This window comes from Chiloscyllium plagiosum, chromosome 1 (assembly GCF_004010195.1).
Source record: "Chiloscyllium plagiosum isolate BGI_BamShark_2017 chromosome 1, ASM401019v2, whole genome shotgun sequence".
Lineage (NCBI taxonomy): Eukaryota > Metazoa > Chordata > Chondrichthyes > Orectolobiformes > Hemiscylliidae > Chiloscyllium > Chiloscyllium plagiosum.
Window position 1 is genome coordinate 138,132,818 of NC_057710.1, and position 13,720 is coordinate 138,146,537.

General features: G+C 39.6%; 1 protein-coding gene across 1 annotated transcript in view; it reads left to right on the forward strand.

Annotated features, from left to right (window-relative positions):
- LOC122555074 (von Willebrand factor A domain-containing protein 2-like) overlaps positions 1 to 4,056 on the forward strand; it is a 71,107-nt gene extending 67,051 nt beyond the window's left edge. Inside the window, exon 16 of the mRNA XM_043700742.1 lies at positions 3,812 to 4,056. Within this exon, the coding sequence (XP_043556677.1) occupies positions 3,812 to 3,849 (38 nt within the window). The 3' untranslated portion in view covers positions 3,850 to 4,056. The remainder of the gene's footprint in view (positions 1 to 3,811) is intronic.
- Positions 4,057 to 13,720: the final 9,664 nt, after the last annotated feature.

Here is a 13,720-nt window from a genome sequence, read left to right on the forward strand (position 1 = left end):
AGGTGCTGCATTTTGGAAAAGCAAATCTTAGCAGGACTTATACATTTGATGGTAAGGTCCTAGGGAGTGTTGCTGAACAAAGAGACCTCGGAGTGCAGGTTCATAGCTCCTTGAAAGTGGAGTCACAGGTAGATAGGATAATGAAGAAGGCGTTTGGTATGCTTTCCTTTATTGGTCAGAGTATTGAGTACAGGAGTTGGGAGGTCATGTTGCGGCTGTACAGGACATTTGTTCGGCCACTGTTAGAATATTGCTTGCAATTCTGGGCTCCTTCCTATCGGAAAGATGTTGTGAAACTTGAAAGGGTTCAGAAAAGATTTACAAGAATGTTGCCAAAGTTGGAGGATTTGAGTTATAAGGAGAGGTTGAATAGGCTGGGGCTGTTTTCCCTGGAGCATTGGAGTCTGAGGGGTGACCTTATAGAGGTTTATAAAATCATGAGAGGCATGGATAGGATAAATAGACAAGTCTTTTCGCTGGGGTGGGTGAGTCCAGAACTAGAGGGCATAGGTTTAGGGTGAGAGGGGAAAGATATAAAAGAGACCTAAGGGGGAAGCTTTTCATGCAGAGGGTGGTGCATGTATAGAATGAGCTGCCAGAGGAAGTGGTGGAGGCTGGTATAATTGCAACATTTAACAGACATTTGGATGGGTATATGAACAGGAAGGGTTTGGAAGGATATGGCCCGGGTGCTGGCAGGTGAGACTAGATTGGGTTGGGATATCTGGTCAGCATGGACAGGTTGGACCGAAGGGTCTGTTTCCATGCTGTACATCTCTATGACTCTATGAGAAGAACTACCCTCTGTGATTATGGCTATGGTCATCATGCAATCCTCTGACCCAGAGCATCGATACAAACCAGCCCATTGTTTGATGAGTCCATAGTGTAGCAGATGACAGCCTTCCTTAAGATAAGGTTCTGATTTTTGGAGCAGGCTGGTAAAGCCTTGCCACACATGCCAGACAGTTCTTCTCTGTACACCTGGACCCAGGCAATGAGGAGATGTGATGGTGGTTGAAGAGGTGGGAGAACAGAATCAATCTTCCAAGGAGGAAGATGAGAACATCAAATTATTCACGAATAGAGAGCAGCAGCCAGACAGGAGTTAATTGACACTCAGAGGTTCCAGTAGCTGAGAGTTTGGTGCAGAGATCACTCATTGACTACAAATGTGTTGCCGCTTGAAAAGCAAGCAGTACAGTCCTGTTCGAAGAGGCATATACAGCTTCTATTTGCTTCTGCTATTGCTGAATAAAAGTATTTTGAACTGTTTGAAAGCTTTCCAGTTTGTGATGGTCCCGTGTTAAACAATGAAAAGATGCTGGGCATTGGTGAAAGATTAGCACTCCCTTGGACAAAGCTGTAAGATGGCACGTGGCTTAGGATGGATAAGCCCTGTACCTTGGTTCTTAAACAATGATAGATATATTGTATGCACATTGAAATGTAATCACACAAATTATTTGCTTAAAGAAGCATTGCTTTGCGGTTATTATCTTACTAAGAACATTGTGAAGGGCAGCTCTGAACTTCCAATGCTTGATTAAGTGCAAGGCTGTGCTTCAGAGATGGTGCCAAAGATCCCAGGGTATCCAGGTACTGATGAGAACTTCTGCCAATGTCAAATGGACATATCATTTACACTCTTGCCTTGGAGTCTACTTTTCCAAGATTAAGTGCAAGGCTGTGCTTCAGAGATGGTGCCAAAGATCCCAGGGTATCCAGGTACTGATGAGAACTTCTGCCAATGTCAAATGGGAAATTCGATGGGGGCAGAGGTGTACCATAATCGAAAGGTAATGTGGTGAGTTTAGGACGAGAGTGTAAGAAAACCCACTAGTGCTCATGGAGAGAAACCCTCTGTGAAACTCACCAAAAATGACACTTAGCCAATTTTTGTTCAGAATCAGTTCTGTATGACATTACAGCGGGTGGTGCTTGAAACAATCCTCAGTATTAACCTTAAACACATTTACATATTCCTCTGTGTGGGTGCTGGATAGATAGAGAATGTCCAAAATACAGTGCACCTGTCCATTAGGTAACACAGTAGTAGCTATTATCATTACCATAGATACCCTGTGATCTTGCAAACTGGGTGCTGGATTTTTATAAATCACATGATTTCAGCAGTGATTGTAACAAGGTCAGCCAGCTGGACCTCATAGAATATGAGTTTCCTGACTAGACCAGACTAACAGCCTGAATCAAGGCGCCCTGGCTGACAGATATAAACAGCTGGCACTTTGGTACCTGACTCTGTATGAGGCCATACTAAAAGTAAGAATATCTGGTTGGGGTAGACTAGTTGGACCGAAGGGTTTGTTTCTGTGTTGTGTAACTCTGACTCCATCACTGTCCACCTCTAAATAAAGGGCAACTTGGTAACAGAAGACTGGCCTCTGTAGAGTTATTTCAGTTTTTATTCCTTTTTCTCAGTAACTCAATTCTGCAATATTCAAAGTAAGGATCAAAATAACATGCAAAAATATGCAATTAATATAATTAAATGTATGTATATTGAATTGTCTTTATGTTTTTAAATGCCTTCATTAGAAGTTTTACTTAAAGCCTGTTCCAAACTCCTGGAATTATTTTTGCCCAGATTTGTGACTTTGCACTGAATTTAAGTTGCATGCTCTCAGTATATACCCAATTTGTAAAGATGGAGGAGCACTGTTCAGTCCACTCTCTTGGTGGAATGTCTTTCTTTGTCTTCTTGCAGACCCTGCCTAGTAGCTTTGCTTCAAATTAACTTGAAAAACAAAAGGACAATTTCAAAAGTTTCCCTGAGGTATTTATTTTTTCTACTGTTTTTCTTAAAATAGAGTTCGTCTGTATGTAAATCAGTAAAGAGAACATTATAGGTTTTCTGTTTTATGAAGTTTAGAAAATGGAAATGAAATTAAAGAATAATTTTTCTTCATGATTTCAAAACAAATCTTTTGAATTTTTAAGTAAACTAATTATCTCCATCAGAAAGTATTAACACTAATAGAATATATCACTGTGATTCTAATAACCAAGATGGACAGGAATACTGACAGCATTTTTTTCACATTGGCATTAACTTATTTTTTAAGAGCAGGAAGTTTAATTTTGAAAGTAGCTGAAACCTTTGGAGGGAAACAGGAAGGAGGATTGGATAAGGAAGAAACAAACTGGTTGAGGTGTTAAGGCGATAAGTAACAATAGAGTGAAGCATTTACAAGATGCATTGTAGAAACTCACCATTGCTGCTTTGACAGCTCTTTCTGAACTTGCAATGTCTAACGCTTCGAAGCACAGGGCATTGAAAACACCACCATCAGTAAGTTCCCTTCCAAGTCACACGCCATCTTGGCTTGGAACTGTGTCACTATTCCTTCACTGTGGTTGGTTCAAAATGCTTGACCTACCTCCTTGACAGTATTGTATTGTGACCACACCCCAACGACTGGAGTGTTTCAAGATAGCAGCTTACCACCACTTTCTCAAAGGTACTTAGGGATGGACAATAAATGTTGGCCTAGCCAATGATACCATATTCCATGACAGTATAAAAAAATTGTAGTAGATCCATCTATTTGCAGCATTAAGTGCATATTAGTAAATTTCCTGTGACAATATTAAAGTTTAGGTCAGTATGTGGGGTACAGTTCAACCATATTCGTTGAAGTTAGATGGGTCAGTGTTTGTTCAATGTGTGCAGGAGAGTTTCCTGACACAATATGTAGACAGGCCAACAAGAGGTGAGGACAATATTAAAGTTTAGGTCAGTATGTGGGGTACAGTTCAACCATATTGATGGTATTTATTGATTTAACAGGGCCACTTCAGCAATATTCACAAGACCCAATCTTCTGAGATATGCAGACGTACTTAAAAATTATTGTTCAGTTGAAGAAAAACCAGAATAATGGGAATGACATTTAAATGGACAACCAGTGGAAGTTCCACCTTCTGCTTTTTGATGCAAGAAACCTTCGGATTGATCACAATTTTGAAAATCTGGTTTATTGTTTTGAATTCTAGGAAAAGGTCCCCAACACAGATATTTACTTTCTATTTCTCATGGCCTGCTTTTTTGTTTAAATAAACATGTTCAGTGTTGTTTGTATCTCCTTTACCATGTAGTCTGCTTCAGAGACCATCTGTTGTCTAATTGCATGGCCACCATCACAATGTCAGATCTTATACTGAGCTATTTTAGAACAGTTGTGGTTGTATATGTTCTGATAGAATACAGAATACACAGCAGTGTACTGAGAAAAAAAAGTATTTATTTCTTACAAAATGTCCAATAATAAATTGTAACGCTTTTCATTTTTAACTTGACAGCACAAATGCAATTTGACAGATGTATTTTAACACTGATTTGCAATATATTTGCTCTCTTTACCCATTAGTAAATAATACCAAGAAATAAATCAATCCAAAATTGCATCACCAGAATTTATAAATCACATTTAACCTAGCTTAGTAAAGTCCACTAAAGTTTAAATAGTTTTCTTTGAGATGTGTACATTTACATTATTGAAACAATACTGCAATGTTCTAGGAGACTTTGACAGGCTGATTGGGAGACAAGAATATGTCAGTTGTAATAATAATGTGGATGTGCAACAGGATATCCACTTTGGTATGAGAAACAAAGGTATTTGGTAAATGATGAGAGATTGGGAAAGTTAATGTTGAAAGGCACCTGGGTTTCTTTGTTCATAAGTCACTGAAAACTGGTAGGCAATGCAGCAAATTATTCAGAAGGCAAATGGTATGTTGGCCTTTATTGCAAGAGGACTTGAATACAGGAATAAAGATACCTTACTTAAATTGTATAGAACTTTGTTGAGACCATATCTGGAGTACTGTCTTTCAGTTCTGGTCTCCTTACCAAAGAAAGGACATACCTTCTACACAGAGAGTGCAACAGGAGTTCACCAGACTGATCTTGGGGATCATGGGACTCTCCTGTGAGATGAAATTAAGGACATTGAACCTACATTCATTTGCGTTTAGAAGAATAAGAGGTGATCTCAGTGAAATGTACAAAATTTTCAAAAAGCTAGATGGTGTAGTTACAGAAATGATATTTCCCCAGGTGGGAGGGTCTAGAACTAATGGACTCAGGCTCAGAATAAGGATCAAGCCAGTTAGGCCTAAGGTAAGAAGGAATTTCTTGAAGGGGGGGGTATTAATGTTTGGAATTTCTTTTTCTTCTGGGAGGGCCATGAAAGCTCAATCATTGAGCAAGATCGATCAATTTTTAGAAAGCAATGATATTGGAAGATGTGGAGATAGTGTGAGAACATGACATTGAGGTGAATGATCAGCCAGGAAGTAACATGATAGAGCAAGCTTAAGATGTTGAATAGCTACTTCTGCTTCTGTCTTCATGTGCAATGCTTTATTAGCTTGAAGCTAATACTGCAATCTGCACATTGAGGTAATAGTCTGGAGTATCAGGCTGTGGGTGTCCCTGAGGCTGGTTAGTCTTTATCACAAAGTAATATGCTCCTTATATGCTATAACGCCTCTTTATTTATATCTCGATGTGGGTTGTCAAGCAGAGCTCTCCAGTGCAACATCTGATAGCTGATCATTTGGGACTGGTGTCTTCTCTCCTACTGATAACAGAATCATGGGATCATGATATACATGAATCCCATTAGATCATGTGTACCCTCTCGAAAAGTGTTATCCAATAACATAAATCAAGTAGAATAAATCTTATCTAGTTTTTGTCATGTCTTAAAATTATGTCAGAATTTTCAGTTTGAAAGGTATATGTTATCATATGTTGGTCTCTTTTCCTTGAGATGCAAAATCTGTCCATATGATAGGCTTTTACTAATGTTTTAAAAGACATAGAAATTCAAATTACTCTTAGCATTTGCTGCTTTAAGTGGGAGTTAACTTTGTGCATTTTAACACATTTTGATGTATGTCAAACAGATCAAGGTTAGAGTACACACCATTTATTATCTAATCCAAAGGTTCCACATCCTAAATAGCTCTTAGTCAAAATAAATAGCATTCTGTTACTCAATAATGACTTAACTCCTGGCTCACCTCAAATCCCATCCTCTGTGAATTTGAGTTCATCCAAAGTACAGCTGCATGGCTCTGAACTCTCAGAGTTATGTTCATCCACTACCTTTGCTTGACAAACAACACTGACACTTTGTTAAAAGCAATACCTCAGTCTTAAAAATTCTCTTGTTTACAAATCATTCCATGCCCTCAGCCCACCCAATTTATGGATTCCTTTAGCTCATAAACCTCCAAATTATCTGCTTTCAACCAATTCTGGCTTGAGCATTCCAATTGTTGGTCAAGCCTTCAACTGACTAGATCCTAAACTCTAGAATTCCCTCCCTAAACCTTTGTTTCTCTATCTCTTTCTCCTTCAAGATGCTTTTAAATTTTACAATCCTTTACAATATATTTTAATGCTCTGGACAATACAGTTGAATGAACTACAGCTAAACTTGCAGATGACATAAAAATAGATGGGAAGGCAAATGGTGAGTATAATCCAAAGAATCTCCAGAGGGATGCAGACAGGTTAAATGACTGGGCAACAACTTGGCAGATAGAAAGCAATATGGGAAAATGTGATGTGATATTTGGCAGGAAGAATAAAGGAGATAAATATTATTTATATGGGAAAAGACTAGAGAAAACTACAGCACAGACTGATTTGGGAGTCCTTGGAATAAATGACAAAAAGCCAGAATTGAAGTTCACTGGGTAATAGGGAAGCCAAATGCAACATTGGCCTGTATTTCAAAGGGAATACATAATAAAGATAGGGAGGTCTCGCTAAAACTATACAAGACACTAGTTAGACCACACCTAGAATATGGTGAACAGTTTGGTCCCCTTATCTAAGGAGATATACACTGGCATTGAAAGCAATAAGGAGGAGCTTCAACAGGTGGATCCTGAGTATGGAGGGATTTTTTTAATGAAGAGAGATCAATTAAATTGGGCTTATACTCACTGGAAGGATGAGAGGAGACCTAATTGAAACAAAGATACATCTTTAGGGCCTTGACAGGGTAGATGTGGAGAAATATTTTCCTCTTTTGGAAGATTCTAGAACCAGATGGTATAATCTTAGAGTAAGGGGTCACATATGTAGGACAGAGATGAGGAAGAATTTTTTTGCACTGAGGGTAGTGAATCTGTGCAATTCTTTATCCAGACAGTTGCAGAGGTTGGCTTAAGGCTGAGACAGACAGACTTTTAATCAGGAAAGGAATTGAGGGTTGTGGAGATAAGTGGAAAGTAGAGTTGGGGATTATCAGATCAGCCACGATCACAATGAATAGTGGAGCTAACTCAATGAGCTTAATCCTGCTCCTAAGTCCTATAGTCCTTCCTCTTCTGTAGTTTGCTTCTGTAGTTCAATATTTGGCCCATATGTGTTGTTTTCCTACTAGAGTGAACAGCCAATGGGAAACTTCAAACCAGCATCTACAGGAAAACAACATACATGGACCAAGTATTGAACTTCAGAAGCAATCATCCCAACATCCACAAACGACGCTGCATCAGAACATTATTTCAATGAGCCACCACACACTGCAGCACAGAGGAACTACGCAGAGCAGAGGAAAATCACCTATACAGTGTATTCAAAAAGAATGGGTACCCAATGAACACAGTCCGCCGATTTCTCAGCAACAAACCCAAACAAACAGAAAAAATGCACCCAGAAACCTTAGCCACTCTCCCCTACATCAAAAATATCTCAGAAATGACTGCCAGACTACTCAGACCACTTGACATCATGGTAGCCCACAAACCCACCAACACACTAAAACAGCAGCTAATGAACTTGAAAGAGCCTATACAGACAACAAGCAAACCTAATGTCATTTACAAAGTACCGTGCAAGAACTGTAACAAACACTACATTAGACAAACAGGCAGAAAACCAGGATATATGAACATCAACTAGCCACAAAACAAATGATCCTCTCTCACTAGTATCCTTACATACAGATAAGGAAGGACACCACTTCAACTGGGACAACGCATCCATCCTAGGACAAGCCAAACAGAGACATGCACGAGAATTCCTAGAAGCATGGCACTCTATCAACACACCCTATTTACCACTCACTGAGAAAAAGAACCAGAAATGTAATTTCCTATGGTGATGTCACCACCAACCCCAAAAAATCTAAACATATAAATAGAAAGCAGGAACCATCAGCAGTGCTTCGTCCGGAGGCTCACTGAAGATGTTACTTAGTATGGTGACGAAACGTCTGAAAACGAACCTTCTCGCTCAGCAAGCAAACCTACATCCAGAACTTCAACCTGAGCTACAAATCTTCTCAAAACTCGCTATAATCAATTGTTTCCACTTCCACCATCCTTGTACACTGAAAGTTTCAGCTCGTCATTGTGTGCTGCATAAAAGAGCTGTTTCTCATATCACTCGCTTACCATTCCTTCAAAAACCGCTAACTCTCAGTTCCCAAGTCCTTATACCATTAGTCATTGGAAACGGCTTTTACTTGCCTACCTTGTGTAAATGTCATAATCAAATATAACTTCATCAGTCCTCACTTCAATACCTCCTGCTCCAAGGAGAACAATTGCAGCTTCTCTGACTGAAGCTTGTAGTGAAACACCCTCAATCCCAGAATCATTCTGGTAAATCTCCCTTGTACCTTCACATTCTTCCTGAAATGCAGTGATCAGAGCCAAATATAATACCTCAATTTTAACACAAATGAAGAGTTTTAAAAATGTTCAGCATATTTTCCCCATTTTTGTATTCAATACCACAACTTATAAAGCCTTAGATCCCACTACTTCGCAAATGACTCTCAATATGTTCTGCCGCCAAAGATTGGTGTACATGAATCTCCAGTTCCTCTGTACCTGCACTTCCTTTAGAATTGTGTCATTAAGTTTATATCTTCTCTCGTCAAATGCTCTTTTCTGCATTTAAATTACATTTGCCCTTTGTATGCTCTTTCTGCTCATCTTTTTATGTCCCATAGGTTGAAAAGAAGACAAAGACAGTGGAGGTGCTGGTGTTAGACTGGGGTGGGTTATGGTCTAACAGGTTTATTTGGAGATATTAGCTTTCAGAGCGCTGCTCCTGCAACAGATAACTAGTGGGACAGGATCATCTGACACAATTTATAGCAAAAGATCACATTATCATGCAATTAAAATAACACATTGAACAAACCTAGATTGCTGTTATCTTTTGCTATCAATTCTGTGTCCTATGATCCTGTCCACGAGTTACCTGATGAAGGAGCAGTGCTGTGAAAGCTCATACTTCCAAATAAACCTGTTGGATTATAACCTAGTGTTGTGTGATTTTTAACAGGCAAGTTCAGTTGCAATGTTAAATCTCTGAAAAGTGAAATCATATTGGAAATCTGACATCATTCCACTCATTTCTCTCATACTGCTGGACTTCTCCAACACTATGTTTTTGTTTTGGGTTTGAGCGTGATGCGTTTGGGGGCCTTTCATATGTACAGGGAGTGTTGAGTGTAAGTGTGTGGCAATCTGGATATTGTCAGAATAACCAGGAATTTGGTTCAATCCCTTAACATTCAGTTAGCTTGTGAGTCCCACTCAGGTGATAATGCATGGTCTGTTCTGGGTATCTAGGATGCTGTCAAACTTTGTTTAATCATTGACAATCACAGCTTTTCACTCTTCCACACCACCTCGACATTGAACTCCTGGGAGGCCAGACTAATTATTGGACGCAAGGCCTCCATTGGGTTGAAGGATGGTAGGAAGATAGCTGAATGGCTACAGGCAATTTAATCACACACCAACACACCCCTCCCTCTAAACACATCACTAGCAGAACTCCTAAATTAAGACCCATTCAGGAAATGCTTCCTCAGACTCCTACCCAGTGCAAACCCTGTGGTGTCAGCTGAATTTCCAACCCCACCTGCACCTATATAGGGACAGACTCAGTCATCAGGTAAGAGGCAACTGTGTGACTCAGCCTGGCAGCCAAAGCAGTGCACATGTCTGACACATCATGTTACACTGAGAGATAAATCCCTTCAATGTATCTCTAATAGTTCTCACTGCCTGTTGGTAACACACACATTTAGTAGTAAAGTCAGAGACATTAGGGACATTTAAGCAACTGCTAGACATGTTCATGGACAGCAGTAATTTGAGGGGTGTTAATCTTAGATTAAGATAAATACTCAGCCCAACATCGTGGGCCGAAGGGCCTGTACTGTGTTGTACTGTTCTATGTTCTATTTCCCATTGTGGCTTGCACATATTGCCTTTTCATTGACAACCTTTGAGTTCAGAATCTATGTCCAGTTGAACAGAGCTTGCAGTGTAATGCTTTCTCTACCAGAATGTCCCCCCTGTTGTCCGTCTCCTTTCCATATGACAATCTGTGAAGACCACATCTTTTCATTTTCTGCATTTTTGATTGTGGACTACAACAGGAAAATAATTTTTTAAAAACAGAGGATTGTTGAAGGATTAACTGGACACTCATTAAGTGTTGCTTGTTGGTTCAAGTGGCAGAAGCATTTGTCTATATACGAATGGAGATTTGGCTGGCAACAAGGTGCTGATTGGTCTATGAAATAGTGCTGGAAATGTGTTGCTGGAAAAGCACAGCAGGTCAGGCAGCATCCAGGGAACAGGAGAATCGACATTTCGGGCATAAGCCCTTCTACTGTTCCCTGGATGCTGCCTGACCTGCTGCGCTTTTCCAGCAACACATTTCTAGCTCTGATCTCCAGCATCTGCAGACCTCACTTTCTCCTATGAAATAGTGCCCAATTATCAAAGGCCAAGGCATCCACCCAGCCAACAACTGTGTGATTGGCTCCCAAGAAGCTGAACAATTTGAGGATGAGAATGTTTGGGGTATAAACCATCAGAGGTCTGAGGGGGAAATGAGTGTGCAGTGAAAAGCATTTCAAGCCTCAAGATAACCAGTTTATTTCACCTATTAATGAGAATTGTGACTTAGTTAACAAATAGAGGCTTTTATAAATGTGACCCAGTCACCTTGTGCCTCTTGCAAATAAGTAGCTGAATATGCAAGATCAAGAAGCAGCATTCTAATTAGCAATAAAAGATTATTTCAGTATATACTGCAGACAAGGATCTCTGAACTGCCTTCCACTATCTTTCTCTCCTCTCATATTTTTGTATTGGTCTATCTGTGTGTGACAGGGGAAATTTTATAAGGGGATTAGAGTTTTAACCAGTTGAGTTTCATTGTTTATCTATAGTTACAAAGTATTTGTAATAAATAGTAATTACTGATGAATGCAGAAACCTGGCCCAAACTTCTATCAACTTAGATCTAGAAACCCAGTAAATTTCAGAATTTTGCACACTTTTGTAAATTTTTTTTGTGATGATTCTGAGAATAGCAGAGTTTGATTTCCAATGCACTAACCCAGTGAGGTGTAACAAACCTCAGTCTCTCTACTGCGGCAGTCATCGAGGTGTTTGTTTTGGTGCTGGTGGATAGTTTGAAAAAGTGTCATGCAATCGTGCATCCTTAGAATATTCACCCCCCCCGGGGGCTCCAGAGTCTGATAACTCAGGAAATGTTCCAAGATTCACGAAGGGCCGGTGGGAGACGTATGATAGATGTGCTGACTTTGAGAATGGGGCAATTCATTTAATGGTAACATCATTCAACATGAGGCATTATTAAATGCTAACTGACCAACTTCTTCATTTAATGTGGTCATCAGGTTTTGAGGTGCCCCTCTCTGTGCATCGCTGATGCCCAGTAAGTTTTGCTGGCAATTTCTAGTGAATTTTCTCCCATTATAGTTTGGATTCCATGGCTATGGCCACACGAAGATGGACTTTTGAGAAGATGGCTGGAGGGAAATGAATGTGTGGCCCTGCCAAAGTGTGTTTGTCAGGGAAATGCAGCATGGAAGAACTCTGGAGAGGTCAGAGAGTGTGATGATACTCAACACTCCGTGAGATCACTAAATCTTTAGTGACACTGAATCCAGGACTCAGGCATAAAGGTGCTGCTGTCCCTTTAAACTCAGCCTCCATGGGACAGCTGTTTTAATATCCACAACCAAAAAGCAGGGTGCTAATACCATTATGGAGTTAAACAGACATGCTGAAGTACGCCTCAGTAGTAATAACCAAGTACCCAACAAGAAGGCTCACTGCCTCAGCAGATATCCCAATTTAAAAATTCCATCCATGGTGTCTAATACTAACAAAAATGCCATTGTAAAACCTAAGGAAGAGGGTGAATAAAAGATGAATGTGTGGAGCTTGACACGTGTTAAGTGTTCCTTTAGTTTAATTTGCGTAGATTACAACATTTCTGTGAGAAATTTAAGATGTTTCATCTGAAAAGATCCAGTATTGTGCCACATTTACACCACAATGTTGAGTAGGTTGAAAGGATCAATGAGCAAATGTAGCTTTGCACAACTGGAGACTAAGAGCAATGGTTTGTGCATTCAACTGGCAAGCCCGTGCCCTCTGTCAACTCAAACCTTCTACAAGTAAAATAGCTTGCATTTATTTAACTTATAAATTACTTTGATTATTATTTGGTGCCATGCAAGACTATCAGTGTATATTCAACTATTGATAGCAACCACATTTGGCGATCCTTCATGAGTAACTCCATTGATGTCATTGGGTCATAAAAGAAAGCTATCCAAGATGTGATAAAGACAAGGTGTCATGTGTTTGGTTATACAATGGGGACAGCCACCACAGACTGACTCAGAGACCTTATAGCAAAGTACGTGCACACACACACACACACACACACACAAAATAGTCAGAACATAGCCTTAAGGAGCAGGAAGAATGCATGCACAAATGTAGGAGGCTCTTCCAAGAAAGTAAAAATACATTCAAGCTTTGCATTATCACCTGTAAGGGTATGGGTGAGTTGCGCTTCGGCGGGTCGGTGTGGACTTGTTGGGCCGAAGGGCCTGTTTCCACACTGTAAAGTAATCTAATCTAATCTAAACCTCTCAGGAATGTCTCAAGTACCTCATTTAACGAAATTAAATTAAATGTTTGAGGTCCAATGTTTGCTATTATGCAGGACAAATGCAGCAGCCTTTTTGCATAAAATATGAAAATGAGTGATCCACAGTTTTACATGGTAACATGAGAAGCATTTCTTCAATACCTAGCTTCACATTCACAAATGTATTTATTTTTAATTATTCTTTTAATTGCAGGTGGCAGTTCAGCATATAGATCACACATAGACTTCATTCTCCTGAACACAGCCTAGTGATGGCTAAGATCAGGGCAAAAAAAACAACTGATGAAGGAAATCTGAAGCACTAAGTTCTTTGCAGATGCAAATAAAGAGAAGAATCCAGGATACCTCCAAAAAAATGCCACTTCCAGTGTGGAATACACGTGCTCACCAGCATTCTATTGGACACTTTGGTGGTTGGCATTGAAAGGCATAAGCTAAAGCAGGACTTTGCACCCCAAACTGTATATTCCAGTGTAACATCAATAGCTATATCTACGTTTATCAGGTGATATTTAGTTCCAAACTCTTAGTTGACTTTTCATATAAGAAAGTTGCACAGAATAGGATTAGGCCTTAGGTCTGTTCCATCATGCAACTTGATTTTTTATCATAACTCTTTTTATCCACCTTTGATCCAAATCCTTTGACAGAAATGCCTTAAAATATTTCAATTTTTGTCATGAAAATTTTATTTTCTGTTGA